This window comes from Rhipicephalus microplus, chromosome X (assembly GCF_043290135.1).
Source record: "Rhipicephalus microplus isolate Deutch F79 chromosome X, USDA_Rmic, whole genome shotgun sequence".
NCBI classification, from domain to species: Eukaryota; Metazoa; Arthropoda; class Arachnida; order Ixodida; family Ixodidae; genus Rhipicephalus; species Rhipicephalus microplus.
In genome coordinates, this window is record NC_134710.1 from 316,649,623 (window position 1) to 316,677,355 (window position 27,733).

Consider the following 27,733-nt stretch of genomic DNA (forward strand, 5'->3'; position numbering starts at 1 on the left):
CATCATTATCATCATTATCATCATCATCAGCCTGACTAAGCCCACTGCAGGACAAAGGCCTCTCCCATGTTCCGCCAGTCAACTCGGTCCTGTGCTTGCGGCTACCACTTTATACCCGCAAACATCGTAATCTCATCTGCCCACCTAACTTTGTGTGTCCCACTCACCCGCTTACCTTCTCTGGGAATCCAGTCAGTTAACCTCATTGACCAGCGGGCCCCGCCGCGGTGGTCTATAGTGGCTAAGGTACTCTCCCATGTTCCGCCAGTCAACTCGGTCCTGTGCTTGCGGCTGCCACTTTATACCCGCAAACATCGTAATCTCATCTGCCCACCTAACTTTGTGTGTCCCACTCACCCGCTTACCTTCTCTGGGAATCCAGTCAGTTAACCTCATTGACCAGCGGGCCCCGCCGCGGTGGTCTATAGTGGCTAAGGTACTCGGCTGCTTGCCCGCAGGTCGCGGGATCGAATCCAGGCTGCAGCGTCTGCATTTTCGATGGATGCGAAAATGGTGAAGCCCGTGTGCTCAGATTTGGGTGCACGTTAAAGAACCCCAGGTGGTCAAAATTTCCGGGGCCCTCCACTATGGCGTCTCTCATAATCATATGGTGGTTTTGGCACGTTAAACCCTACATATCAAACATCAATAATTTACCAGCGGTTATCCTGCGTGCACGCTACGTGCCCGGCTCCTGCCCAATTCTTCTTTTTGATTTCAACCATAATATGCTTAACCTCGGTTTGTTCCCTGACCCACCCCGCCTTCTTCTTCTTGTCTCTTAACGTTACACCTATCATTTTCCTTTCCATCGCTCGCTGCGTCTTCCTCAATTTAAGCTGAACCCTCTTTGTAAGTCTCCAGGTCTCTGCTTCGTAGCTAAGTACCGGCAAGATGCAGCTGTTATATACCTTCTTCTTGAGGGATAGTGGCAATCTACCTGTCAAGATTTGAAAGTGTGCCAAATGTGATCCACCCCATCCTTCTATTTATGTCACTCTCATGATTCCGCTCCGCGGTTACTACCTGTCCTAAGTCGGCATATTCCTTTACAACTTTCAAAGGCTCTTCACCTGTCGCAAAGCGCCATTCTCTTCCGAGGCTGTTGCACATTGCTTTCGTTTTCTGCAGTTTACTTTTAAGACTAACCTCTCTGCTCTCATTGTCTAATGCAGTAATAATAGTTGCAGTTCGTCCCCTGAGTTACTCAGCAATGCAATGTCACCGGCGAAGCGCAGGTTTCCAAAGTAATCTCTATTAACTCTTATTCCTAACTCTTCCCAATCCAGGCCTCTGAAAACCTCCTGTAAGCACGTGGTAAATAGCATTGGGGAGATCGTATCTCGTTGTCTCACACCCTATACTTATTCTCCTGCTTTCTTCATGAAGCACTATGGTCATAGTCTGCAGATTTTTTTTCTATCTAGACGCGCTCACACAAATGCACGCATGAACATATATAAAGAGTGATTGCTCTTCTCTCTCCCACTCCCCCTCCCCAAAAACAAAAATCCGCTTGCGGCCTTGTTGTGATGAAATGTCCGTCTGTAGATCGGCAGTAGCCGAGTATGCGATGTGGAAATTATTTATTGGTAGTTCCAGCAAAATGACAAGGGTGACGGGTGGACACGCCTGGCAACGTCGATCTTCCATTTGTGTACAGAGAGTAACAGTTATGGGCGACAGTTTTCGAGGTTGCCTCTCGTAGTCTAGACGCGGCATCTTTCCAGAGCGCATTCGTGCCGCCGGGACGGGGCGAAATTGGCTGTTCCTCATCGTGGGACCATCTGGGCGCGGTCGTTCGGGTCAGCGGGGACTCCTTGTTCCCCCCGCGTTGAGCCCCGGACGAGGGGCACGTGCGCGTGCATGCCAGCTGTGCGCGTCGAGGTCGGAGAGGGGCCGATCGACGCTGGACGCCGCAGCGAAAGTCCCCCCCTTCCTCGGCGCTCTCTTTCCCGTCGGCTGCGTTTGATGGCTCCCCCCTCGGGCTTCCTCGTTCTCGCCGCGGGCCGCCGTCGAGCCAGTTCGTCAGTCGGCGGAGGCTGGTGCAGCTGCCGCGTTGCGCTCGTCGTCCACGCGCGGCCACCGCCGGTGTCGTCGACTCGGTGCATGCGTGTCTCTGCGACGACGCGTTGGAGGAAGCCCGCTGCATTCTCTGTGTGTGCGCGTCTTGCCAGACCGACGTCGTGGGTGCTTGTGTGGCTGCGGAACGAGAACGTGCCCTTGGCATCTCACCTCTGGCCTGGGTGACGGAGCGTACGGTTGCGTGAGCCCTCCTCGGCCACGTGTGTTTGTTGCCCGTGACAAAACTCGAAGCAGTGGCTGCCACGCCAACCAAGTGACGGATGGCGCGAGCGCTTTAAGCGAAAAAACAGCGTGGGTCGCCGTCGTTACCACCAGCGACGAGACTGCCGGCTCGGCGCGTGTGACGCCGTGGGTGCTCACGGCGCGGGCGGCGCGAGGTGGTCGTCGTTCCCCGTGTTCTGTGTGATGTGCTTCGCTGCGGAAACCCAACTGGAGGAATGCTGAAGGCCGCGGATAAGGGCCGCCGCTCCCTGCCGAGGCGCCAGCCGCCCAAAAGGGTCGCCTTCGCGGACGCCGTTCTCGTCGACGGGACCTCCTCGGTAGGTCGCGCGATGACAGGGCGCACGCCCCCGGCTGCACGGGGCTCTGCACCGTCCCAAACTTCAGTGCACGCTGCACGGCCCTGTGGCATGCCGGGTGCCCACACCGCGTTTAAAATTCAGATGTGGGCGCGCGCCTTTTCTTTACTGCTCCTCCCGATTTGCATGTCGAGGTTAGCTACACCGTGGACGGAGTCAACGCATTGGTTATACAACTGAGAATATATGCGCGTCGGTTAAGAGAGTGGGAAAGTTTACGTTCATGTTTATATGACTTCGGCACATCTGCCTATGTACACATGACGCGCTTTCATGCATAATAATATACTATACTAGTGCTGGAATTTCGCGGAACACGGGAGTCACGAAAAATCAACTGTGCCTCGTGGGTGTGTGGGCTCCTGAAATTCGCAGCCAGCCCTTTGCGACTTTGGACCCTGGGCTTCCCATGGCCTTCACCCTTGCAGTGCTATTGTAGTCCGGCTTGCATGAAGTTTCGTGGCTTCGGAAATACAAAAAAAAAAGTCTCCTCCTATCTATGTCTTAATTTTCCCCCTCTGACTGTAAAGTGATGGCGGTCATGTTTGCGTTTAGGTGTCATGTGAGTTCACTTAGACTTTATTTATTCACGCTTTTTCGTCTATTTCTCCTCTCATTTGCAACTTGGTAAAACCTTTGTCAGCAGCATACGAACATTTTACGTGTTATATCAACGCACACTGTTGGTTGGCGCGCTTTATGATACACACATAGCGCCAGGCGCCATTGACTGGGCCAAAAGAAAAGGAAGCTGGTAATTAAGGAATGACCAATTACTATTTTCCTGGTAGCAAGTGTTTTGAGGGCTGTGCACAATAAACACGCGCCTTTGAGATTTAGCTGCGGCTGAGGCAGGGCATCTCGGTTGAGTTTTCTTCAAGGACATAGAAGCGTAGTCATTGAGTGAGAGAGAAAAGTGTGCCTTAAGGAAGGGGGAGGGGGGTAGTTTTTTTTTGAAGGGCGTGTAGTAAGCCACTATATGGCAAGCTGTTGGAGATTGGTTCTTATTAGTGGGCAGCTGCCAGATAGCGCTTGTGCGATTTCCCGTCCTCGCCGCTGTTACGATCAGTCGCCGGAGGGCGCGAAACGTCTCGTTGCGATAAAGCGCGCACCGACCCGCCGGCTGATTAGAGGCGGTTGGCCTGTTGCTCTCTTGCGTCACTCTTTGTCGCGGTTTTCACTTTTGGAATGCCTGTCACGTAGCTTAGATTACGAGACTTCTGGCACCGCGTGCAAACAGGAGAGGCGCGCGTATTTGTTGTACGCTCATCTCTTATAACGTTAAAGGAGCTTGGCAAAAAAAAAAAAAAAAAAAACGCACGCGCGACGTTCAACGATGTCTTGGCGCATGCACAGTGACAGCCGTCGCTCAATGGTGTTGCATACGCGTGCTATGATGCCGTGTTAGCGAATTATAAACGCTATAAGCGCTGTTAGGACCAGCGCAATGCCGCTGGTTGGTATAAGCCGGAATTTAGGAATGGCAACACGTACACAAGATGAAGTTCCCGCACGTTTCTCTCTCTCTCTCTCTCTTTAGGCCATTTTAAGGGTGTCTAATGCTTCACGGTGTTATTGCGATATAACAGCTGCATGCGTAACTCAGGAATGTTGATTTTCGACCTGTGCTTTTTACATAAGTACAACAAGAATTGACATGTGTAAGGCAAATGGAAAAAAAAAGCGTGTGTACCTTGAAGAGCCACTAAAGACAAACAACGACTTGGTTTACATTGATAAACTGCACTCTGAGAACTCCAGTGCCCTAAGTTTCACTTGCATAAGGTCATTATTACGCGAGGAAATGGAGGTTGAACTTTCATTTCTAAATTTCGTGCCGAAGTCTCCATGCTTGACGTTAGAAATTTCAATATGTATTTTTCGTAATTTCGCCACACTGGCTTGATGAAATTTTCTGAAGCCTCGTAATCTGGGTCTATGGCACCCATAGATGACGATACACTTCCATTTTATAGATTAGAAGCTACGTGTACGACCCAATAGACGCCTTTGAAGTTTTCGGCGTCACGGTGTTTGGTGCGGAAATCTCAATGTGGCGTCTCCACTCGCATTTTGTTTTCTCGCTTATCAAACGTCGTTTCACGGTAATAGTGGTGTTTGCGGCATTGTGAAATTGCTCTGTACTGATATGTGAAAGAAAAATTGTTTTGCTCGTTAGTGGCTCTTCAATCATCCTTCCGTTCAGCACTTCGTCAAGGTTTTCGGACAGCAATATAGTGGAGGCGTTACTACATCGTAAATCAATAAGCGGCAGACTATTCGTTCGACTACAAGGTAGGGCAAATGAATCGTATTCGTATACTGCGCGAGGTGACGCAGATCTCGTGTCGTCCTTGCCTCCGTCCTCGTCTAATGGCGCTGTATCTTACAAATTGAGGCTGCACCGTTTGTGTGCCATTACACAACATGAGTTATCGCGGACCTCGGGTGAGTCTGGACGCTGTCACTGTGTGGGGCACGCTTCCTGCTACGGGACCGCTATATTATCGCCGCTTACCCCGTACGCCAGAGGGCACCTGGTGACGCGCGCTAACCTCTCGTTTTGGCGGGCTCGCTAATGCCTGTGCTCCGCTAACACTGCAGGCGCTGTTACGCAATAACGAAATTAACTAGATTGGGCCTATTAGTGACTGCGTTCGAGTGCAGTTTAGTGATTTTTTGATGTTGTGCGTAAGGACGACACTTTGTCGTGAGTGAGCTTAACATGCAAACTAGAGGAAAGTTCACAGAACGCTCATAATTATTATTTATTTAGAACGGTGCGAAATATGGAATAGTGAAGCACACAAGACACAGTGCTGCGTTCCATGTGTTTGTTTCACTGTCCCACATTTATGCGCTATTTCGCCATAATGTTTATGAACCAACTATATCCCGCCTATGAATCCTTGTGCCTAAAGTATGTTCATAACGAACGAACTGGGGGACTTCTCTGAAGCCAATGTTTCAACCAAAGGGCCCAGACAAGTCTGCTTGTGCCATACGCTTCAGCACCAGCCCTACGATCATGCATTTCTGATCGGAAAAGTCAGAGCGCACTCCTATAGTGGACCCGCGAGGAATATGTATAGATTGGTTTTTTTTTTTTTTTCGCACGTTGCTCATTCCCTATTTTCTTCTGGCACCACTGAAGCTAATGCAGTGCTCAAGTGTTATAGGTAGGGCGCGAAAGGCTCGCTTTTGAGGGATGTTTGGCGATATAACCGAAGGTCTCGTTAAAGCGAGCATTTCGACATTGTTATGCCGCCTTGGCCATGCGTAAACTGATCGCATAAGTACATCCTGCTTCGTTGTTCGATGCACCGCACTACGAGCATGCATGACGAATGTGGTGTCTTGGTTCCCTTATACTATTGTCTGTCTGTTTCATTATTTCCTTCGTTGTTTTTTTTTTTCGTTTCTTGTTTTTCTGTGCTTGCCATGAAATCGCATAGTACCTCTGCGCGGATAACCCCGAGCCTTCCGAGGGCATTTTTATGCTCGGGAATGGTCAACGCACAGTGTGTGGCGATGCGAGTGTGGTTTCTAGTTTTCCGCTGTGGTGATATAGGTGCGGCAAGCTTGCAATGAGACAATTACTTACCCCTCGGTTGTAAATTAAATTTGTGTCGTTTTACGTGCGAAAACCATACGATATGGTTACGAGACACATCACTGTGAGGGACTTGCGTTAGATAGCAGCACGCGGGGTTCCCTGTCCAGCACGTAATTCTAAGTACACCGGTGTCTTTGCATTTTGCTTTGTTGAGGTGCTACCGCCGTGGCCGGGCAGCGAAACCAGGTCTCGAGCTTAGCTGCTAAGCTGTACTACGCCGGGTGCCCCATGCAGGTTATAGACGTTGCGTTGATGAGCCGATCTCTTCTCGTTCAGGGCACAGTCAGAGAACGTACCCCCTTCAGAGTACGAGCGCATAAATGGTTGCAAGAATGTAACTGAGCGTTCGTACATTTTTAAGAAGCACGTCTATGTGTAGTAAGACGTATGGAAATATATACGTGAATGTTCTGAAAATTATCAGTTAATTTATCCCCTTTTTTTTACATATTCCAACATGTACAAACGGTGCGCACTTTGACCGCTTGCTTTACGATTTCATCAGACCGCGAGACCTTCCTGTGGAGTGGCCCCGCCGCGGTGGTCTAGTGGCTAAGGTACTCGGCTGCTGACCCGCATGTCGCGGGTTCAAATCCCGGCTGCGGCGGCTGCATTTCCGATGGAGGCGGAAATGTCGTAGGCCCGCGTGCTCAGATTTGGGTGCACGTTAAAGAACCCCAGGTGGTCCAAATTTCCGGAGTCCTCCACTACGGCGTCTCTCATAATCATAAGGTGTTTTTGGGACGTTAAACCCCACAAATCAATCAATCAATCGTTCCTGTGGAGTGTCTGTCATCCGGCCGCAAACAAGTACGACGTCTCTTTGTTTCATTAGGCGCGCCATGTCGCTGGTGCTCTCGCAAACTGCGGGGTCGCGATATTCAACGCTCGCACGGGGGAAATAGTATAAGTGCTCTTATCGCAAAGGGCATTTAGTGTGTGTGCTACCAAACACTGTTGGCGAATGCGCAGGTGTGTAACTAGAACAAAAGCAATTGCCATAGGGTCATTCTATAACCTTCCAGCCTTTCTCGCGACCGTCTCAAATATATTTGAAAAAAAAAGTGCTTATTTACTGCATTGAAAAGAGTGAAACGATAGAATATTATCGAGGTAAACATTTTTTTTGGTCACGTGACTGCCTTCTGAACTTCCCGGAGTGTCGTTTGGGTGTTTGTCGAAAAAAAAATTATTTTAATAGTACCGCTGCTTTTTTTTTTCTATAACAAATTTGGTCTACATATCAAATAATGGTTTTTGTGTAATGTGTTTGAAGCTCAGTAATATTAGTCGGACTTTACTGGCACATGCGCCTCCAAAAATTTAGCCAAAATATGTTATGTTTGCATTTTTTCTATTGAAATGCTGCACTTGACGACAATGAGGAAGTTTAAGGCGGCAGCGGTCGTATGACCAAATGGAAAGATACGTGCCAATGGGAAAGTTAAAAAATCATTTTCTTCCTTAAAACGAGAAATGTAATGATGAGATTTGCCATATGAAAAGAAATGCTTATTTGATTTTGATTTAAGTATAAAGGTGACTTTTAATTGGACCACCACGTGGTGCAAATTGCATCTCAGTAGGGACAAAAAGGACGATTTTGCAAAAATTGTGATTTTTTATCCTAAAGTTTAGCAGCTTGGACAGTCTAAAAATATTTTTCCTTAAAATAAACCTTCTGTGTAGTAGCTATTCACAACTAAGATATTCATACAATAGAAAAACTTCAAACATAACACATCTTAGCTCAATTCTTTGAGGCATATGTGCTGGTGAAATTACACTAATATTAGTCAGCTTCAAACACCTTACAGAAGAACCTTCACCTAACCAAATGTTGACCAAATTCGGAATATAAATAAATGAATTTTTTCACAATCAACACCCAAACAACATTCCGGGAAGTTCAGAAGGCAGCCACGTGACAAAACGTTTTTTTTCCCTCTCGGAGATATTCTATCGTGTCACTGTTTTCAATGCAGTAAATCAGCAGAACTTTTTTTTTTCATATACATTTGAGATGGTCGCCAAAATGGCTGGGATGTTTGGCGTGGAATCACCCCATATAAAAAGATTGACAAGAAAAAAAGTAATAACAAAAATTTTTTTTGCGTCGTTGATGTGGCTATCGACTTTCACGATGAGCGCAATTTTTAAGCGTTCATGCTCTTTTTTGAAGGCATCGGCTCTGGAGTTCATTTTCCGCGAGCTGGGAACCATCGGTGTTCTCTTTTTTTTTCTTTTTTTTTGCGCGCACACCAGGTTTTTTTCGAACTAATCCGCCGGCGGCTGTAGGAGCGCGTGTTGCTCAAGCGGGGCAGGCCAGCTGAGAGTAGTCATTGACCCCTCGCGCGAAGCTTGCGACGCTTTGGCTGGGCCGAAACGTTCTTCGCCCTGCTTGTTTGCCGCTGCGCCAGCCTTGCTCGATGGAGGGCGTTGTTTCGGCTCCTTCCGACAGACTGGTCATTTAAAGCGGACCAATCTTCTTCCCAGCCAGGCTTCTTTTGCCTTTGCCCTCCGCGGCGGCCTGTGGAGAAAACGCGCGTTTCCCAATTACGCTGCGTTCGCCGGGGGAGCGCTCGCCTCCCCAACAGCGGCGGCCGAGGCCACTGTTCGTCGTTGCCGCAGCATTCGTGTAATAAGCCAGTGCGCGATTGGATCGCCAAAATAATTGTGTGATCAACACAGACAATGACACATGAACACGGCAGACAACGGGCTTTTACTAGCAGCTGTTCATGGCTGCCACACCCACTAAATTTGTATACACTTTTCTGCAGCGCACTGTTCTTATTTGGGGAGCCTGAACAGCGTCTAGCAGCACTGTATAACGCGTCATTGTGAATGGCAGTAGAAAAGCGTGATAAAATATCAATTACGGCCAAATTTATTGGCTCGAATTCAATCACCGTTAGAATGGTCGTGCATTCGGGATCAAAGCGGCTGGTCAAGCGGCTACAGTGTGTGCGGGAACGTCGAATATGCGTTCTCTATATCCATGGTAACGCAACAATTTCGAAATTTTGGTCTTGTCGCAATAACGGTAGAAGACAATATATAGTTTTTTTTTCTGCATATGGTTTTACGCTTTTGTTGTGGTCTGTCTTGTAAGCAGCAACCTTAGCGCCGATGGCTAACCTCCCTGTCCTTTCTCATTTATTTCTCCTCCTCCTTAGTGGCGAATTTTATAGATGCGTATAATCCTGCCTCTTGAAAATTACGCTGATATTATAGCCTCTTTCTTCTGTCCGTCTTTCTTTCTATTTTTGTTTGCGACAAACAGTTTACGAGCTAGTGCATGCAACCAGTCCCTGATGCCGAATTTCGCGTAGCGCCTGGTATTGTGAAATCTGTGGGCAATGTGCACAGTCGAAATTTCAAGAAAGTAATAGTTCCGTCCGAATTCTATTCCGCGGTACTCATGCAGCGCAGAGTCATTTCGCTCCGAGCTGCTAATGGTGTGCTTGGTGTGAAGCGTTTTGCGGTTGAAATCGTCAAACATAGCAGCAGGGATAAGAAAACAAAGCAACGCGCTGAAGTCGTGCTGAGGTTGTTTTGGGAAGGTTTGTAGCGTGACTGTGTTTGTTTTATCGAAGCATCTCCTCGTTCGAGATATTTCCTCGTCACATTTTTCATGACTCATTCTCGAGGTTGTTTTCAATATTCTTAAACGTCACTGAAGTGGTGATGTTTCTTTTTGCCTTGTCATGTATCTTACTTTTTTTTTCGTATAGTGCCATAACATCATACACTCGAAGGGGACGAAACCGCGTGGGCAGCAAAAATAAAGATGCGTTTGTTTACGAAAAGCGCATGCGAATTAAAAGCGAATGACCGCAAATCATCTTAATTTGGATTAGTATGAGTAGGTTCACTTCATGACAACTACGTTTTCAGCCGGAACGTTTGGTAGCAATGGAAATATTTTTTTTTTCTGGGGGCGTATGACGCCGCAGGTAAAAAATAAAAATCAAGAGAGCCTGTTTACAGAATATACGAGTCATTGCTCTGCCTTAACAAAGCTGCTGGGTTAGTTATGTTCACTGTTGTGTCTTCGTAAAAATAGGAGTGCACAAATGATGCTAAGTACTTGATTTTTAAACAAGGTTTATTTGATCCCCCCCCCCCTCACACACACACACAACACTCGTACCAAAAAGAACGCAGATGGATGAGAAAAATTGCGCTGTGTTTGTGTTGTCCTTTTCTTGTCTTTTTTTTTGCACTATTATGTCTACCGTATACAAATGAACCAACTCGCCCAACAAGCTCTGTACTAGTATGTTCCAAAATAATCAGTGGAGTACAAAAATAGGGGCTACTGTTTTCAAATTCAGCGCTGAGCTGCCGGGCAGGAGAAATACTGCTAAAGTATTGTCGCAGACGTACATGAAACCTCCGTGACTTGTTCTACAAGGACAACATTACGCAAAATCGTCCGTTGACCTTCCCATCCTAATAATGCACGAGAAAGGAGTCTCTTTGCTCGCATGCAGACTCGTTCAGCCTATATGCTACCCGCGATCGACCGACAGATGAAAATGGGCAGTTTTTGCACTGAAAACAAAATGTCCGGCCGAATTTTTAGAAGTGCGCAGCTCAGCCACCTCTGTGGCGAAGTTGTAGCTCGGATTATAAGACGCGAGCCTTCCGAGCGTTGAAAAGGGAACGTGCCATTTCTGCGGTGCTGACGGGCCAAGTGGCCGGATCTGCCGGAAAACGGTGGATATTCTGATGCTAATATTTCGGACAAAACAAGGCCTCCTGTACCGCAGAGGTGCGTGGGCTTAACATTGTTGTACTTCCATTTTTTGTCTGAGAGCCCTTCGCTGGATAGCTCATAAAAAGGTTTGAGCTCCCTATATAGTGCGGCCATTTCTTTTCTGGGTCCAGATATTGTGCCGCTCCTTCAGGTGGAATCACAGAATGATCGCTACACGGTTAAAAAGGCTGGTATAGGAGAAGGAGAGTGTGGTGTGCATGCAGTGCTTAGAAAACTTCAAGAGGGTTCAGACATCGCTACACCTTCCCCTAACATCTTTCCTCCCATATTTGCCCGTTCTTGGCAAGTGTTGATTTATTCTCTAAAAAAATATATATTGCATTTATCTGCCTGTAGTGTGGCGTATGTAGCTCGATTTCATTTATCAATCTGCGTGTTGTTTCACGTGGAATAAGTGACTTTATCACAAGGTTCAATTCGTCTCCCTGCAAAGTTAAAACTTCGGGTTCTATGAACCGTCGTGTCGACTTCGTTGTCGTCAGTGCTCCGAATTGTATAAGTTGCCGTCCTTGTTCGTGGGCAGCTCGTTGCTGTTTTTGGGTAGCGTTCGCCCCCTATTCCACCCGCTGGCTGCAGTGGCCGCGTGCGCTATGCACGCATACGACTGTGCGCTCGAGCGCGTGGCGCTGTCGGCAGCGCCTTCGGGCGCCTGTGCGCCCATTCGTCTTTTGCTTTGCCTTGTTCGGAGCGGCCGCGTCGGTGACCCGGGGCCAGAATCGCCCCTCTTTGTGCGGCCCATTAATATCAAAACCGCTGGGTCCTGATTGCTTGTTTCTTTGGGTTCGCGTGGCGTGACGCGCTCTTCCGATTTCCCGTGGCGTATACAACGGAGGAAACGTGCTCCTGACGAGGAAGAGAGAGGAGGCTTTTCCAGGGGCCGTGTGTCTCGGAGGAAGGCACTGCGATAAATCAGACGCGCAAGCAGCGGTCTCTGGCTGACCGTCTCTTTAGGAAGGGCCGTGACGAATGGGAGCCTTTCGTGGCCGCTTGCATGGCGGGGCTATGTTCTCGCTTCTGTCTAATATAGATGCTGTGTACATTATTTCTCGCGTTGTTCGTAGCAGAACCGAAAGAGGCACTGTATCGAAGCGGTCGTATGTGCGTGCTACTGACATGTTCGCTATATAAAACTCGGGCCTAACAAACGTTGGCAGCGATCGCTCGGTGACAGGCTCTGCTTGCATCAATTGTACAATTTATGGCGACGACACGTGGTTGGTTTGATTATGCGTGCTTGTTTTTTTTTCTGTTTTTCGTACGCTCCGTGGCTGCCACCTATATCTTTGTTTTCCCAACACGGGTAACGGAGGTAGGCTATATTTGTTGCCTTGGCGCAGTAGTAGTCTTAAAGTGCCAGTGCATACAGAGAAGATTCATCATATATGCATACACAGCAAAGTAACGGTTTCTGATTTGTTTATCTGCGACAGAACTTTGTAGGGAACGAAAACTTTGTGAAGAACTTTGCGATAGCGAGCTAAAAGGAACCTAGATGTGCTCGTGCTACGCCCGCCCATAACAAGGGCATGTATTCACTAAAGTGTCTCATGCTAAACATGTTCGCAACGAAAGATATCAACCGTTCTTAAAATGGGACATATCTATAAATAGCGAGGTCAGCTGATTAGCAGCAAAGAGCACTCACGAAAGCGATGTTTTGTCCGTTCGGCCCCAGCACTGGAAGTTAGACTTTACTAAAAATGAAGGCTGATTCTGAAAGTTCGCAGTCTAAGGAAAAAAAAATAATCCAATCAGCTTCATATACTTCAGGTTGGATTCTTGTATGCGATGTCTGTAAGGGAAGGCACAGTAAGATAAAAGTACACTAAATTGATTTACACTATTTACATGCACAAAAAGGCACTTCCAAACATCACTAGGAAGGCATCTGAGCGGCCGCACATACGTATTTGCTGGACCACTCTTTTCGTCAGACCCGCTCCGCTGCCTCTTGTCCCCCCCCCCCCTTTTTTTTTTCCTGTAGCACCCCTTTTCACCTCATAGGCGCCTCTTTCCTCGAACGGCCTCTCTGAAGCGGCGTAACAGGAAATGACTTTGTCGCCGAGTCCCCGTCAACGAAACGAGAAACATGCGCCGTTCACAACACTGGGCACTATGATACTTAAAGCATGGGGATGTAGACATTTCTGCAAGATTGATGATATGCCCTGGAGAACCACTCTCGTCCCGATAATAACAAACGTGGTACAACAAATCACACGACGGATTAATATGCGCTGAAGAAGGTGTCCTCGATTTCAGGCACGTTGACTCGCGTTTGACACGGCCATATCAGCATTACTTTAGGAGTGAAGCTCCTCTTAGTCTAACCTTGCCCTACGTCAAACGTAACGGGCAGTACCTTCCGAACAGTATAATAAATGACACTGTCTCATAGAAGCACATATAAACTACAGTTGAATGAGGATATTTTAGATGGCGCTCTACCGCTACTCTCCGATCGGCTGCTGCGTGGGCTGTGCCTGAGTGTGCGGGGAACGAGTGCATCTCAGTCTCCTGAATCGTCGCCGTATGTGTCGGATCGTTGATGGGGCATGGACAAAGCTGAGTGGCGGGCGCAGAGGGCTGCGGTGACTCGTGCTCGTCGCCAGACACAGACAGACAGACAGACAGACAGACAGACAGACAGACGGACGGACGAACGAACGGACGGACGAATGGATGCTTCGCCTCACTCATCATCATTCACTCCGTGGTATGCTGTGATTTTTCTTGCTGTTGGTCTGCCTCAGTGGAAATGATGGTCTCATCAGAGTCTTTGAGACTTTTTTCGTTTCAATTTATCTGCGGTCGGCTACATATAATCTGAATGCCTTATTAGTATCCAAGCCGTTAACGATATAGAACACTTAATCTGCTCAACGACGGAATTGCCTGTTTTGTGACGTCTAATAATGGGGTCGATAAGCAGAATAATAATTTTTCTAGTTTTGTATTAAGCATAATTTTCTACGAAGTCTTTAATAGTACTGAAGTGTTCAGTGTATAGATGTGGACGACCCTGAACACTATGCGAGTGGAGAATAGGGAATGAAGCACCGTATCCGTAAAACACAATAGCGTCGTTTTTATTGATGAAATTAAGGAATGCTTTCGTTTAAAAGGCGTGAGTGGGAGCGTGTCACATGATAGAAGTAGTAAGTCACGTACGGCCTTCTTGCATTTATAATATCGACGTTGTACAGTCAATGGCATATAAGTTATATTTTGTCAACTATAAGGGTGACTGCTATGTTTATACCGTTCGGAAGATGGTCCCACGTAGTCGGCGCTCCTTCTGCAGCGTTCCTTTGCATGCGAGGGGAAATCGATCTTCAGTTAGGAGTTTCTGCTCACAGACTTCCTGGGCATTTTGCTTCGTGTTCCTTGTGCTAGTTATCGAGTTGTCTTCGCATGTAGCTGGTGACATTATACAAGGGATGATTTGTGAAGTTTATCCGCTGTTATTCAAGAACAGTGGGTGCTGTGCGCCTGCGTTCTGCGCGTCTCAAAGACCAAAAAGAGAACGAAAAAAAAAAATGGGGGCGACCTACGAAAGTATGACAAATTTCTCGAGACAAGGCTGGCCCCAAGGTGGCCGCCTTTGTCCCGCTATAACTGCTTTTGTTTCGACTCCTTTTGTTTATTTTTCTGCTTCGTGAGCTTTATAACGTGCTTCCGCGTTGCACACGGCCTTCGGTCCCGTTTTTGCGCGGGCGAGATGGACTTGCTTTCGGTTTCACGAATGTTTTTTTGCCTCTGCACGCGGCACTTCTGTCTGCTCGTGTGGTCTCTGCACAGGAAAAGAAGAAATGCCTAGCTGCAAATCAGCAATCTCCAGCTGCGGAGCGGTAAGATGAGATGCCATCGGCGTATGCCGTGTGTGCTCGTTAGTATATCTTGCCTCTCTGTCGCTCTGTCAAGTTTGTCTGCACACTTACTTCGTGGTGACCTTTACACGGCCTGCTATACTGTATAGGCCAAATATTTGAGGTTGGTGACCCCCTTTTCATGCGTGTGCCACCGTTACGTTGGCGCTCTTCGTCTCATCTGTGCCGTCCAGGCGTGCGTAAGATTGCTCGCGGTTCGCGCGAGAATCTCTTGTGCGACTGACTTTTCGAGCTGGTCTAACGGAACGTGCAGCCACGCACAGCTATGTCGGGCCGTCGTCCCCTTGCTGTTTGCCGAACGAGCGCGGAGCGTATGTAAGCATAGACCGAGCGTATACGTATACGTATTGACCGAAACTTGCGACGTGATCGAGCTTTGATGAGAGCTCGTCAGCCACTGCCTGTGTACGCACTCCGTGTTGTTTTTTCACGAACTGCCGGGGTCACGTCGCTGTTCACGATGCGTGGTTTCCTTAGGACGAATTCGACGTACCCGATAGGCTGTGTAATGCACACCGATCGCAGAACGATAAGCGCACGCGCGCTGCAGCTTGAATTGAGAGAAGCGACTTTCTTGTTGGTCTTTCCCTCAGGCTGCGATACCCTAAATGAGCGCTTGAGCTGCGGTTCGAGGCATCCCGCAGCTACTGTAGGTCGAGAGGTGACCTGCTCAGTGGCGATGTGTAAAAAATATAAATAAAAGTAAAGGAAGTGAGCGCAGTACAAGTTTAACGTGCCTGTTTGATAGATGATTGATATATGGGGTTTATAACGTGCCCAAACCTTTATATAATTATGAGAGACGCCGTAGTGGAGGGCTCCGGAAATTTCGACCTCCTGCGGTTCTTTAACGCGCACCCAAATCTGAGCACACGGGCCTACAGCAATCCCGCTTCCATCGGAAATGCAGCCGCCGCAGCCGGGATTCAAACCCGTGACCTACGGGTCAGCAGGAGCCGAGTACCTTATAAGCCACTAGACCGCCGCGGCGGGCTAAACGTTCTTGTTTGCTTACTGTGCGTGTATGCTTGAGAAATCGAGAGGTTGTGTCGTCATGTGTCGTTTCAGGATCCACCTACCTTATGTTCACCGCAACTTTCTTTGCACTTTCATCGGTCGTCCTCCTTCATAATTGTCCGCATGAATGCGGGGTTCCCCGACCGGGAAACTTAAGCAGCTCCAATCACCGACTGTATACTCTGAACGTAGTACTGCTTGAATGTGCGTGTGTAAATAAATGACCTAGTGGAAAGAAACTTTCAAATAGAAATTACAAAATGATTTCCTTCTGGAGAAGGGAATCTTACCGTGACAGCGTTTTCACCCCCCTCCTTCCCCGGAAAAAGAGAAGGGATAACTTGCGCCTTTCTACTGGTATATCTTCGCGTAAAGTGTTGGTAAAGTGGCGAGAGTATTGAGTTTGATTCTTTATACCGCTAGGCAAGTCGTTTTTTATAATGTAATGAGAGGTATCCCGGCCTGGTGCTCGATGTTGTGAGTATTGATATCCTGAAATGGGGGTCATTTATTTCTCCCCTCTTTCCCGTCTGTACGTGGTGCTTCTTTATGGACTGCAGAAATAAGAGTACTTCAGATTCTGAAATCACTACTTAAAATCTAGCGCTAGGGCTCGCGGGACTGACTGTCTCTCCTTTTCGGCAGCGCAATGCCTGTGCCATATTTGAGACATCCGTATACAGCAAGCTTCCGCGGAATTGCAGTGTTCTGCGAACGTGATGAGACTGCGCAACCGAATAACTGAGTACTACTGCATCTGATGCATTTGAAACTGACACAGGGATAACCGAATGCTGCACTCGTTTTTCCAGAATTTCCAGCTCGGAGTTGTTAACAAAAATAATTATCATCAACAACAAATAATGCTAGTCGTGCACCTTGGAGGTAACTTGTTTTGATCACAATCGTGGGTCCGTAGATTACTCAAGAGGACTCAAAGGAATGCTGCACACACATGCAGGATGACAAATGTGTGCTTTGTGAAATCGCCCGCTCATATTTGTACAGTGCACTCTTCCTATGCGCATCATGCACGCTGCTGCTTTATGCCTAGTTAAAAACTTGCTCTTGATAGTCTGAGAAGATTAACCGAGCACTTCGTGAATGCCCCGCGGCGGTGGTCTAGTGACTAAGGAACTCGGCTGCTGACCCGCAGGTTGCGGGATCGAATCCCCAGCTGCGGCGCCTGCATTTCCGACGGAGGCGGAAATGTTGTAGGCCCGTGTGCTCAGATTTGGGTTCACATTAAAGGAGCACTGACATCAAATTTCAAGATCGAGATGTGCCCATCATTCGTTCGCTTGGTATACACAAGTCTTGGCCGAATTTGAATGGCATCCGTCGTGTGGAAGTTATTTTAATTCGATCTCAAACAGCGCAGAAAAGCTAAGGAGAAAAAAAAACGGGAAATAGACTGCCTTGTGACATCGACACTAGTGCTACGTGTTTGGTGTGATACATTCCACAAATACCATCCTGAGTGACGATGCCCATAGTAGTGATGACGTGTACGATCCGAGTGTTCTTATCGTGGCACCGACTGGTGGCGAAGTGCAAAACCGCACTCGGCCGTCGCGTCTGATCTTCGTCGCACCGTTTTGAATGATTTCGTGAAATTATCGAGATAAAAACACCTTTAAAGGAACGGCGAAAAAAAAAAGGCCATGATTAAATGTGTGCTTGTCGGTCAGCAAGTCGGGTAATTGTGAGTTGCAGGTGAGTTGCAGTCGTCTAGTTCGAAGCACGGAAAAAGCGCAATGAGGGTGTCTTTTCATATTACGTATCTGTTAACAATACCACGACCATAAGCTATCAAAAGTGGAACAGCATATACTCAGATATCATCGCTAACAAGTAACACGCAGGTATCGCTGAATTTAAGTTCATCTGTAGACTTCGCGTCCATGTAAAAGTGGTAATACCGTGTTAACCGCGAGAGGCTGGATAGGTGGGGCCATCTGGAGGCACAAAAAGAACCTGGCAAGTAGGAATCGTATTCTATTTCTCCGCTGATGCTCATTCGCGAAAGCTATATTTCATTGACCCCTCAGCGTATACATGAATGCTTTGCACGCCAAAACACAGCAATATATACAGCTGACTGAGACACACGAGCGAACATGGCTGAAGCGTGCATCCTCGGGCACCTCTGCAGTGCTGCTTGGAACGGCGTTCATTTCGGACTGATGAGTGCGGCGAGTTGGGCAGGTTGGTAACGATGCATGACTTAGAAATCTTAGCGCCACAGAACGGAAACAAAATGCGATCGAAGCAAAAGTGATTCCCGACGTCGTGAATCGCGGGAGTTCCAACCTCCAGACTGTCGTACTGAACCCGAGTCGACACTTTGTACGGCGACGACAGCAATGCAGGTGACAAGGCATGGCTGAATGTGTCCGCCTAGCATACCAAATGTTGAACGTGTCCGCCTAGCAGACGAAATGTTTGCGGAGTATCTCAGCCTGACGTCACTCTTTTCTGTGGAAATGTGTTCAGCTGTGGCGTGATTTGGAGGTGACCGCGAGGTAGCGACACTGCTGGTGCTCCCGGCGCTAGAAATGGCGGGATTTCCGGCCGTTTTGAATGGTGCTAGATACCAGTGATGTAAACCAATAAAAGTGATAGTTATTCATCCCTCAGTTGCGTTTTAGGTCGTGAATCGCTGCTACGGCGTCTTTAGCTACTCGCTGACGCAAACATCTTGGTATGAGTAAATTTGATGTCAGTGCTCAGAACCCCAGGTGGTCGAAATTTCTGGAGCCCTCCACTACGGCGTCTGTCATAATCATATGGTGGTTTTGGGGCGTCGAACCCCACATATCAATCAGCACTTCGTGAACTTTTCTATACTGGTGATAACGCACAGATTGACTTTCTTGGGACCGTTTTAAACCAATTGAACCGCATGACACCTTTGGGTTGAGAAGAAGCTCAAGAAAAAAAAATGTGGACGTGCATTGCTGCAATGTATGAAGTCGCGTGGCTCCATGCGTGCTCAGAGGGCCCAAGTTATTCTAGGATAACAAGTTGATTGCGATGCAGCGTGAGCATTGTTTATTCTGTAACTTCATGCGCTCTACTAGTTTTTTTCTGGTTTCAAAAGTGGACCTAAGAACCACGCCCCGACTGTCGCCTAAAATACGTGCACTGCAGATGGGTTGCCATGCTGTCTGCTGCCGCGTCTGTTTCCACTGTGCCTGCCGGCTCTTAAGAAAGGTCGGCTGGCCGCGAAGAGCGAGCGAGAGAGAGAGAGAGTGGAAAACGCTCTCAGAATGTTAGACATGTCAATCCCCTCAGATCTCGAGTGTCCGATTTCTTGCCATCTTTGTTCCATTGGAGCGGCCTCCTTTGTTGCGCTCTCGTCTTCTTCTTCGTCTTCCAAGCGGCGCCCTTAGAAACTGTAAACAAAAGGGGGAAGCGGAGAAAGTGCCCACGTGCAGCATCGTTCCAGATCAACCTGGCTCCGCTGGAAGGCGGCGCGTGTTGTTACAGTCTCCTCTGTTGCACAGCCCGTCGCGAGGCTTTGAAAAGAAAGAAAATAAAGACGTATATATAGAACAGCGAGAGAGAGAGAGAACGAAAAGTGCAAGTGAGCGTTTTATTTCGAGCCTCGAGTCGGTCTCCTTGCTCGCGTTGAGCCGCGAACTCAGAGAGAAAAAAAAAAGGATGAAAATGAGGGAGTTGCGGCAAAATCCGCGAAGCGCGCCAGAGAATGAAAGTACGCCTGCGGTGCTGCGTTGACTCTATATGCGCCAGGATTCAGCTCAGTCAAGTCGGCTAGCTTGAACTCGTTGGCTGAGCCGTATGGCTGAGCGCAACGCGGACGCTGGCGTTGCATCTTTCACAGTGCCTTTTTTTTTTCTTACGCCTCTGCCTGTCTCTACGGACAAAACGCACTATTCCGTGTGCGTGCGTGTGTGTTCGTGAGACTTTTTTTTTTCCTCCTAGTGTCTTACTGTATGCGCTCCGCTTTCCACCCCCTTTCCCCCCCTTGATGCCTGTTCTGCCTGGATTTTGCGGCAAATGGATTTGGCCGAGCTTTCGTCGCGGTGGTCTCTCTACACGAGGTGCGAGAATAGGCGTTGCACGTGCTTTTTTGAAGCGCCACTTGATCTCAGCCGCGACACGCCGTTGACGGGAGCGTTATCATTCATCGCCGTGTATCCTTTCTCAGTAGAAATGACGGCGTGCTACGCTAGGTGTTATTCCTGTTTCAAGCATTGCGTCAGGAATAACGTGTTTAGCAAACAAGCATGAGTGACGTAACACGTATTATCATACGCTCTATAATCACTATACGCCGGTTTGCTGCTCATCAGCGTATTAACTGGCGCATCATTTATACTCTAGCAACTGCGCGTAGCTCAGTTTCCGAACCGAGTTTATGCGTTCAAGAGTTGTTTCGCCTTTACCCGGCTGCACAGCTTTTGAGAAAGACCACGCATATACGCCTGTCATACACTTAGAGCTCGCATCATTTCACGAGAGCTTCAATTATTTTCACTCCATGGTTGCCTGCAGGTGACCAGCTTGGGCCTTAGGGGTTTTCACGCAGTACAGTGACACCACACCAAAGAGAATGCGCGGATTGAGAGGAATTGTTTAATTTTGTTATATCTTTTTTCCCTTATGATGGGTACATCAACCGATTGACTGATAAAAACAACGCTTGATCGCACAAGGATGTTTTAGCGTGCACAAAAAAGTGGTTCGCGATTCGCCAGCGTCGTATACACGGTGTTTTAAGAAATGTGTCCAATATTCCTTATAAATAAGCAAAAGGCGCTATTCGCTCACGGTCTTCACAGTTGCTTATTCTGTAGTGGTGAACATCTTAGGAAGGTTGAAGACATCACTTATAGCAGTAATTAGAAATGTTAAATCAATTAACTTATCAATTAGCGGAGTTAGGCAGCTAAGTCAAATAGGAGAATTGGTCATTCATGCGAAGACCCCATTTCCGCTTTCAGATTTCTTAAAGCAACCTCAAGGAATAATTGCGAATTAATGAAATTCTCTTAAGCTCTGCGGCGAAACCGAAACCAAATGACCGATGAGCGCAACAAGCAGACGACTACAATGACGTCACTGCTCAAAACAGCCGTTACAGGGCTGCAGTTCTTCCCATTTCGTTAATGTGTGTGCGTCATGCGTACTGAAGCGCAGCACATACACCCGCTCTACGAAGTTGGTTGATGGTTGATATAACAACGCTCCTTCATTTCGGGGGTCTCGCACGAATATGGCACTCGCGCTATTACGCGTTTCGGTTTCACCGCAGAATTTAGGAGAATTTTATTAATTTGCAGTTATCACCAGAGGCCACTTTTCCAAAATCTAAAAGGGCTGTGGGTTCTTCGCATGAAGGACTTTAATGCTCCCATTTGACTTAACTGCCTGGCTCCACTAATTAAAACGTTAATTTCACTTTCCTAATTACTGTTCGAAATGATGTCTTTAACCCTCTCAAGATGCCCGCCGCTACAAAAAAAAAGCAACTGTGAAGACAACCAGCAAATAGTGGCTTTTACTGATTTTTAAGGAATATTGGTCACATTTCTTGAAACACTCTGTGTCACAGAACGAGCGCTAAACAAGAGCGCGCCGCCAAATCCTTGCGACAACGGGCGGCAGAAACGCCGCGAGGTAAAAAGAAAAAAAAAAGAAAGCCAACATCCAGGGCTCCCGGGCGTGCGCTCTCCCCGCAGAAGCACGGCTTCGCAGACGATCCTCCTCACCCCACATCGGCGGCCCAGCAAGACCGCGATTTTTCTAGAACGAAGGAGGCGGGGTCAGACCGAGTGAATCATCCTCCGGAGAGGGCAGTCGAACCGTCTCGTGCCTCTCCCCAGCCTTCGCTGCGTATCGCGCCGACGAAATGACGAGAAATTTCTGGAAGGTGTCGCGGAAGGTATTTAATCGAGCGGCCGAGACGACAGAACAGGAGGTGACGGAAGTTAACGCCAGAGCGCGTAGGAATTCCGCCGTGTAGTCGGCGAAGGTTCTGCCCGTAGTGACAGAACAGGAGGAGACGGAAGTGAGCGCCAGAGTGCGTAGAGAGTCCGCCGTGTAGTCGGCGAAGTTTGTGGTCCGTAGGGACGGCTCGAGCTACAGGCAAGAGTGTGTGTTTACCGCTATCGAGCGAAGACCCGTGGCAACCGCTGCGAGTGTGAAGCCGTCGTGTTCCGGCGAAGAAGTTGAAGTTGGAAGAGTGGCCAATTGAAGACGGGAGGTTTCCTGGGAGAGAACTTCGAGAGCTGCGGAACGACAACAACGCTGGACTTTGAGTGAGTGATTCTCGGAAGAGTATCATTCAGACTTTTGTTCCAAGGACTTTGGACTGAATAGGTTTTATATCTCTTTAGTCTTTAAGTGTCTTGGTTGTTCAATGCATGCGACTGCATTGTAGTGCGTATTGTTGTCTGTGTCCGTTGTTTCAAGTGTGGTTGATTGTACTGTGTAGTACATTGTCTGTTTGGTGACGTATTGTACGTAACTATTGTGGAGTGTGCATACGTGTGTATTGTTTTTGATCTGCCGTTAATGAGAATATAATTTTGTTTATTTATCAACTCTCGGCTCTGACTTGTTCTTTGGGCCACAGCCGGCGTCCGCTGGCGCACCAATAAGGACCACTTCTAAATTGTCCACGCTTTCGTGGTGCGGTTCGGGGGGCCGATACTTCGGCTCTTGGAATTAGCCCGGCGATCGCCTCCCTAATTAACGGGACAGGTGTGACAATTAATCTGGCGTCCGCGACAGGACCTTTTGGTGCACAGTGTGTCCAAAGTAGTGAGAAAGAGCCTCGAGTTGTTGATAGGGCTATCGGAACGATTTTGTGTGTTGTTCAGTGTTCTCGTTAACGAGTGCAGGGGAGTGTTCCGATAGACTGATCTAGGCAGATACTTTTTGCACGCGGCAAGGTTTTATTTGCGAGACACCATGGATCTCGAAAAGTTAGTTGCTCTTGGTGAAAAGATGGGTCTTTCTGGCGCCGAACTACGGAAGTGGGTCACCCAGAGGGAAAAAGAAGAAAAAGCAGCCGAGCTGGAAAAAGAGAGGTTGGCGGTCGAAAGAGCCAAAGCGGAAAAAGAAGCTGAGTTGGAGAGAGAGAAGTTGGCAGCCGAAAGGGCGAGAGAAGAAAGAGAAGCGAGGGAGCGCCAGCTGAAAGAAGAAAGAGAAGCGGAGATGGCTGAAAGGGAACGGCAGCGGCAGCACGAAATTGAACTCGAGCGGCTCCGTTTGCAACAGCGAAACGAAACTCCCGTCCAACCTAGAGTTGAAAGCAGCGAACGGGAAGATCACGGCTTCCGCTTGAACCCAAGCAAGCTGCTCGTAGCGTTTGATGAAAGGAAGGACGACCTAGACGCGTACCTCCACAGATTTGAGACGATTGCGAAGAGCCAGAATTGGCCGGAACATCAATGGGCAACTGCTTTAAGTACCTGCTTGAGTGGTGAAGCGCTCAGTGTGTACGGTAGGCTGACGCCGACCGATGCGGCCAACTATGCAAAGGTGAAAGCTGCTATGTTGAAGCGATTTAGATTCACTGTGGAAGGATTCCGGGACAGATTTCGGACAGGAAAGCCAGCTGATGGTGAGACAGCTACGCAGTATGCTGCCCGACTTTGCCATTATTTCGACAGATGGATTGAACTTTCAGGGACAGCACAGGAGTACGATGAGCTTAGAGAGCTGCTAATTAAAGAACAATTTCTTACTAGTTGCCACCCAAGCCTGTCGCTGTATTTGAAAGAGAGGAAGGCGGAGTCATTTGAAGGAATGCTTGAATTGGCTGATCAATTCTTGGAAGCGCAAGGTGGAACTAATTTGGCCAAGGTCAAGAAGGAGTGTCCCGATGATTCGAAGAAATTGGTTCCCGAAGAAAGGAAGCGTGCACCAGAGAGCATGCAGCGATGTTTTCTGTGCAACCGAGTAGGTCATCGCGCGAAAAATTGTCGAACGATCTTTACGAGCCCTACGGCAGTAAAATGTTTCAAGTGTGGTCAGACTGGGCACAAAGCAGATGCATGTCGGAACGGAGTGAGTCAAACTCACCAGGTATCCTGTGTGCAAGCAGCACCGAAATCTGATAATAATGCCGTCACTAATGGATTCGTAGAGTTGAAGAATGGGGAGAAAATTCCTATTGTGGGGGCTGTAATGTCAAAACAGCCAACCGGTGTTACGAAGGGAATGCCAACGCTTCCTGGAAAGATTGCAGGCAAGAAGATTACGGTTCTAAGAGACACCGGTAGCTCCACGGTTATCGTGAGGAGAAATTTGGTACGGGAAAGTGAGTTGACAGGCAGAACGAAGCCGGTTTGCTTAATTGACCGTACAGTTCGGATGCTTCCCGAAGCAGAAATTGAAGTTGAAACCCCGTACTTCAGCGGGAAGGTTACTGCTTTATGCATGACGACCCCCCTGTATGACCTTGTCATCGGAAACATCGACGGGGCGCGAGGGCCAAGTGATCCAGAATGTTTGGGAGAAGACCCGAAGATAGAGCCCTCGCCAACACAGCGGCCGCGAGATACAGTGGAGGAGCATCCCGTGACGAGTCTCACTAGAGCCCAAGGTGAAGCTGCGGCGCAAGAGACAGCGAAGGAGAAGACGATCGAGTTGAATAAGTTCACAGGCCGAGCAACTGGACGTACGTCGGCACGACCTCAACCGACTGACAGTGTAAAGGAGACGGAGTTGGCCAGCCGGGCAAAATGTAGAGGCATGATCAAGCGGGTAAATAAACAGACAAGACCCGTCGAATGTAATGACGCGTTAACGGTGTCGGAAGTGACAACGATGGCTGAGACGCCGCCCCCGATACCGTCGTTGCAAAGGGCTCGCCGAAAAAGAACGTGGAAACACAAGAAGAGATTGAGCGAGCACCGCAAAAAGGGGCGCAAGCGCTGCTCGAAGTACTCAGGATAAGTGTTGAGGTCAAAGCAGAATGTGTTTGGCAGTGTTGAGTGCCATATGTTGTGTTAATGTTGTGGTATCCTTTGTCACAAGTGTCGAAGTGTTGTGCTGTGATGTGATGTATAGTGTTGTATAATCGTTGTAAAGACTGAACCTTGTACGTTTGTATTGTTTGGAATATGTGATGAAGTGTTATAGTCATGTACCTGAGGTAATATTTCATGTGTGTGAGATTGAATGTAATGTCCAATCGTATTGAGTGATATGTTGTGAATGTGAAGTGTCATGAGCGACTGATGGTGTTACAGGCTGTGAGAGTGTGTGGTGACTGTTCGCGCTCGTTTGTGTGGTTTTGAATATTATGAGATAATATTCTTAAAGTGGGGGGCAGTGTCACAGAACGAGCGCTAAACAAGAGCGCGCCGCCAAATCCTTGCGACAACGGGCGGCAGAAACGCCGCGAGGTAAAAAGAAAAAAAAAAAGAAAGCCAACATCCAGGGCTCCCGGGCGCGCGCTCTCCCCGCAGAAGCACGGCTTCGCAGACGATCCTCCTCACCCCACATCGGCGGCCCAGCAAGACCGCGATTTTTCTAGAACGAAGGAGGCGGGGTCAGACCGAGTGAATCATCCTCCGGAGAGGGCAGTCGAACCGTCTCGTGCCTCTCCCCAGCCTTCGCTGCGTATCGCGCCGACGAAATGACGAGAAATTTCTGGAAGGTGGCGCGGAAGGTATTTAATCGAGCGGCCGAGACGACAGAACAGGAGGTGACGGAAGTTAACGCCAGAGCGCGTAGGAATTCCGCCGTGTAGTCGGCGAAGGTTCTGCCCGTAGTGACAGAACAGGAGGAGACGGAAGTGAGCGCCAGAGTGCGTAGAGAGTCCGCCGTGTAGTCGGCGAAGTTTGTGGTCCGTAGGGACGGCTCGAGCTACAGGCAAGAGTGTGTGTTTACCGCTATCGAGCGAAGACCCGTGGCAACCGCTGCGAGTGTGAAGCCGTCGTGTTCCGGCGAAGAAGTTGAAGTTGGAAGAGTGGCCAATTGAAGACGGGAGGTTTCCTGGGAGAGAACTTCGAGAGCTGCGGAACGACAACAACGCTGGACTTTGAGTGAGTGATTCTCGGAAGAGTATCATTCAGACTTTTGTTCCAAGGACTTTGGACTGAATAGGTTTTATATCTCTTTAGTCTTTAAGTGTCTTGGTTGTTCAATGCATGCGACTGCATTGTAGTGCGTATTGTTGTCTGTGTCCGTTGTTTCAAGTGTGGTTGATTGTACTGTGTAGTACATTGTCTGTTTGGTGACGTATTGTACGTAACTATTGTGGAGTGTGCATACGTGTGTATTGTTTTTGATCTGCCGTTAATGAGAATATAATTTTGTTTATTTATCAACTCTCGGCTCTGACTTGTTCTTTGGGCCACAGCCGGCGTCCGCTGGCGCACCAATAAGGACCACTTCTAAATTGTCCACGCTTTCGTGGTGCGGTTCGGGGGGCCGATACTTCGGCTCTTGGAATTAGCCCGGCGATCGCCTCCCTAATTAACGGGACAGGTGTGACACTCTGCATATCTATATTGTGCGATCAGCCTTCGTTTCTTGGGATATTCTAAACGATAGAGCGTGCAGACACGGACACATGTACGAAAGAAGTCAAGACACCACGAACGCTGGCATTGTCTTGACTGCACTTTCACGTGTGGCGTCTTGACCTCTTGTGCCCGTGTTCGCACGCCCTGTCAGTTTAGAATGAATATACTTACCAACTATCCCAACTCTATGTTATTCAAAACATTATTGGACGGTACGCGGATGTCGTCCAACGTGAGGAGTTCCTGTAAGCGTGAGCGGCTTCTGCATGCCGGTTTGAAAGCGTATTGCTCAGAATATAAACAATATGTTGCAAGCGCTCGATGTATACGCGACTGTGTACCACGCACGGAAGCTACGGCTATACGCAATAGAGCTCGAGCACCAGTATGGTGTTGTATGTATATGAAAGGCATATATATATTGTATGATAAACAGAGTTTAGCTGAAAGCGTGAACACTCTGTAGCGATCCTTTTAAAAGCATTGCTTTGCTACATATGATTAACGGTCATCTTTCGCTATCGGAACATATACGCCAAGCGGTCAACGCCGGCGCGAAGGTATCAGGTAGCGGCAAATTGCGAAAAATAAACACTCCTTATGATGATTGATATGGGGGGTTTAACGTGCCAAAAGCACAATATGATTACGAGAGACGCCGTAGTGGAGGGCTGCGGAAATTTCCACCACCCAGGGTTTTTTAACGTGAACCCAAATCTGAGAACAAGGGCCTACAGCATTTTCGCCTCCATCGGAAATGCAGCCGGTGCAGCCGGGATTCGGTCCCGCGACCTGCGGGTCAGCAGCCGAGTTACCTTAGCCACTAGAGCACCGCGGCGGGGCTAAACACTCCTTATGACGTTTGTATAAATTTAAGAACTAAGAAACCGAATTCATTTAGATTCTTGTTTAATGCATAACGATTTTCCGCAGGCCTTCACTGATAAGACGTCCAATGACGGGATTCCCTGACAGTTGCTGAAACGAACGATCGAAGTGTGAGATTTTTTTTATTGCCGCGGGCTGCGATTTCTTAATGCCTTCGCGTTCCGAACTGCATTCTCTGCAGTAGTATACTGCTTTTTCCTGAGCACAGGAGTTAATTGCTCGCGTACAGCGGAGGAGAAAATGGTGTATTAGTTTTTTGATTCCTTCGAGAATATTCGGCTGGCCTGATACTCCCCGTAACCTGTGCTCGAAGCACCGTCACACTGTTCTGTTTTCATCGCAACGGTCATTAAGAGTGACAC

The 27,733-nt window shown here is 48.2% G+C and overlaps 2 protein-coding genes across 3 annotated transcripts in view; both read left to right on the forward strand.

Moving 5' to 3' along the window:
* Positions 1–26,285, forward strand: part of LOC142776237 (uncharacterized) — a 133,826-nt gene extending 107,541 nt beyond the window's left edge. The window contains exon 2 of the mRNA XM_075879530.1: positions 22,205–26,285. The gene's annotated coding sequence lies outside the window, so the exon portion shown is untranslated. The remainder of the gene's footprint in view (positions 1–22,204) is intronic.
* The window catches only part of LOC119161303 (uncharacterized), a 385,199-nt gene that overhangs the window by 140,812 nt on the left and 216,654 nt on the right, over positions 1–27,733 (forward strand). The window contains exon 1 of one of the 2 annotated variants that reach the window (XM_037413702.2): positions 2,036–2,624. The exons of the other annotated variant lie outside the window; for it this stretch is intronic. Coding sequence (XP_037269599.2) covers positions 2,523–2,624 — 102 coding nt within the window. The 5' untranslated portion in view covers positions 2,036–2,522. Of the gene's footprint in view, positions 1–2,035; positions 2,625–27,733 lie in introns of those variants that run through there. 2 annotated transcript variants of the gene reach the window in all.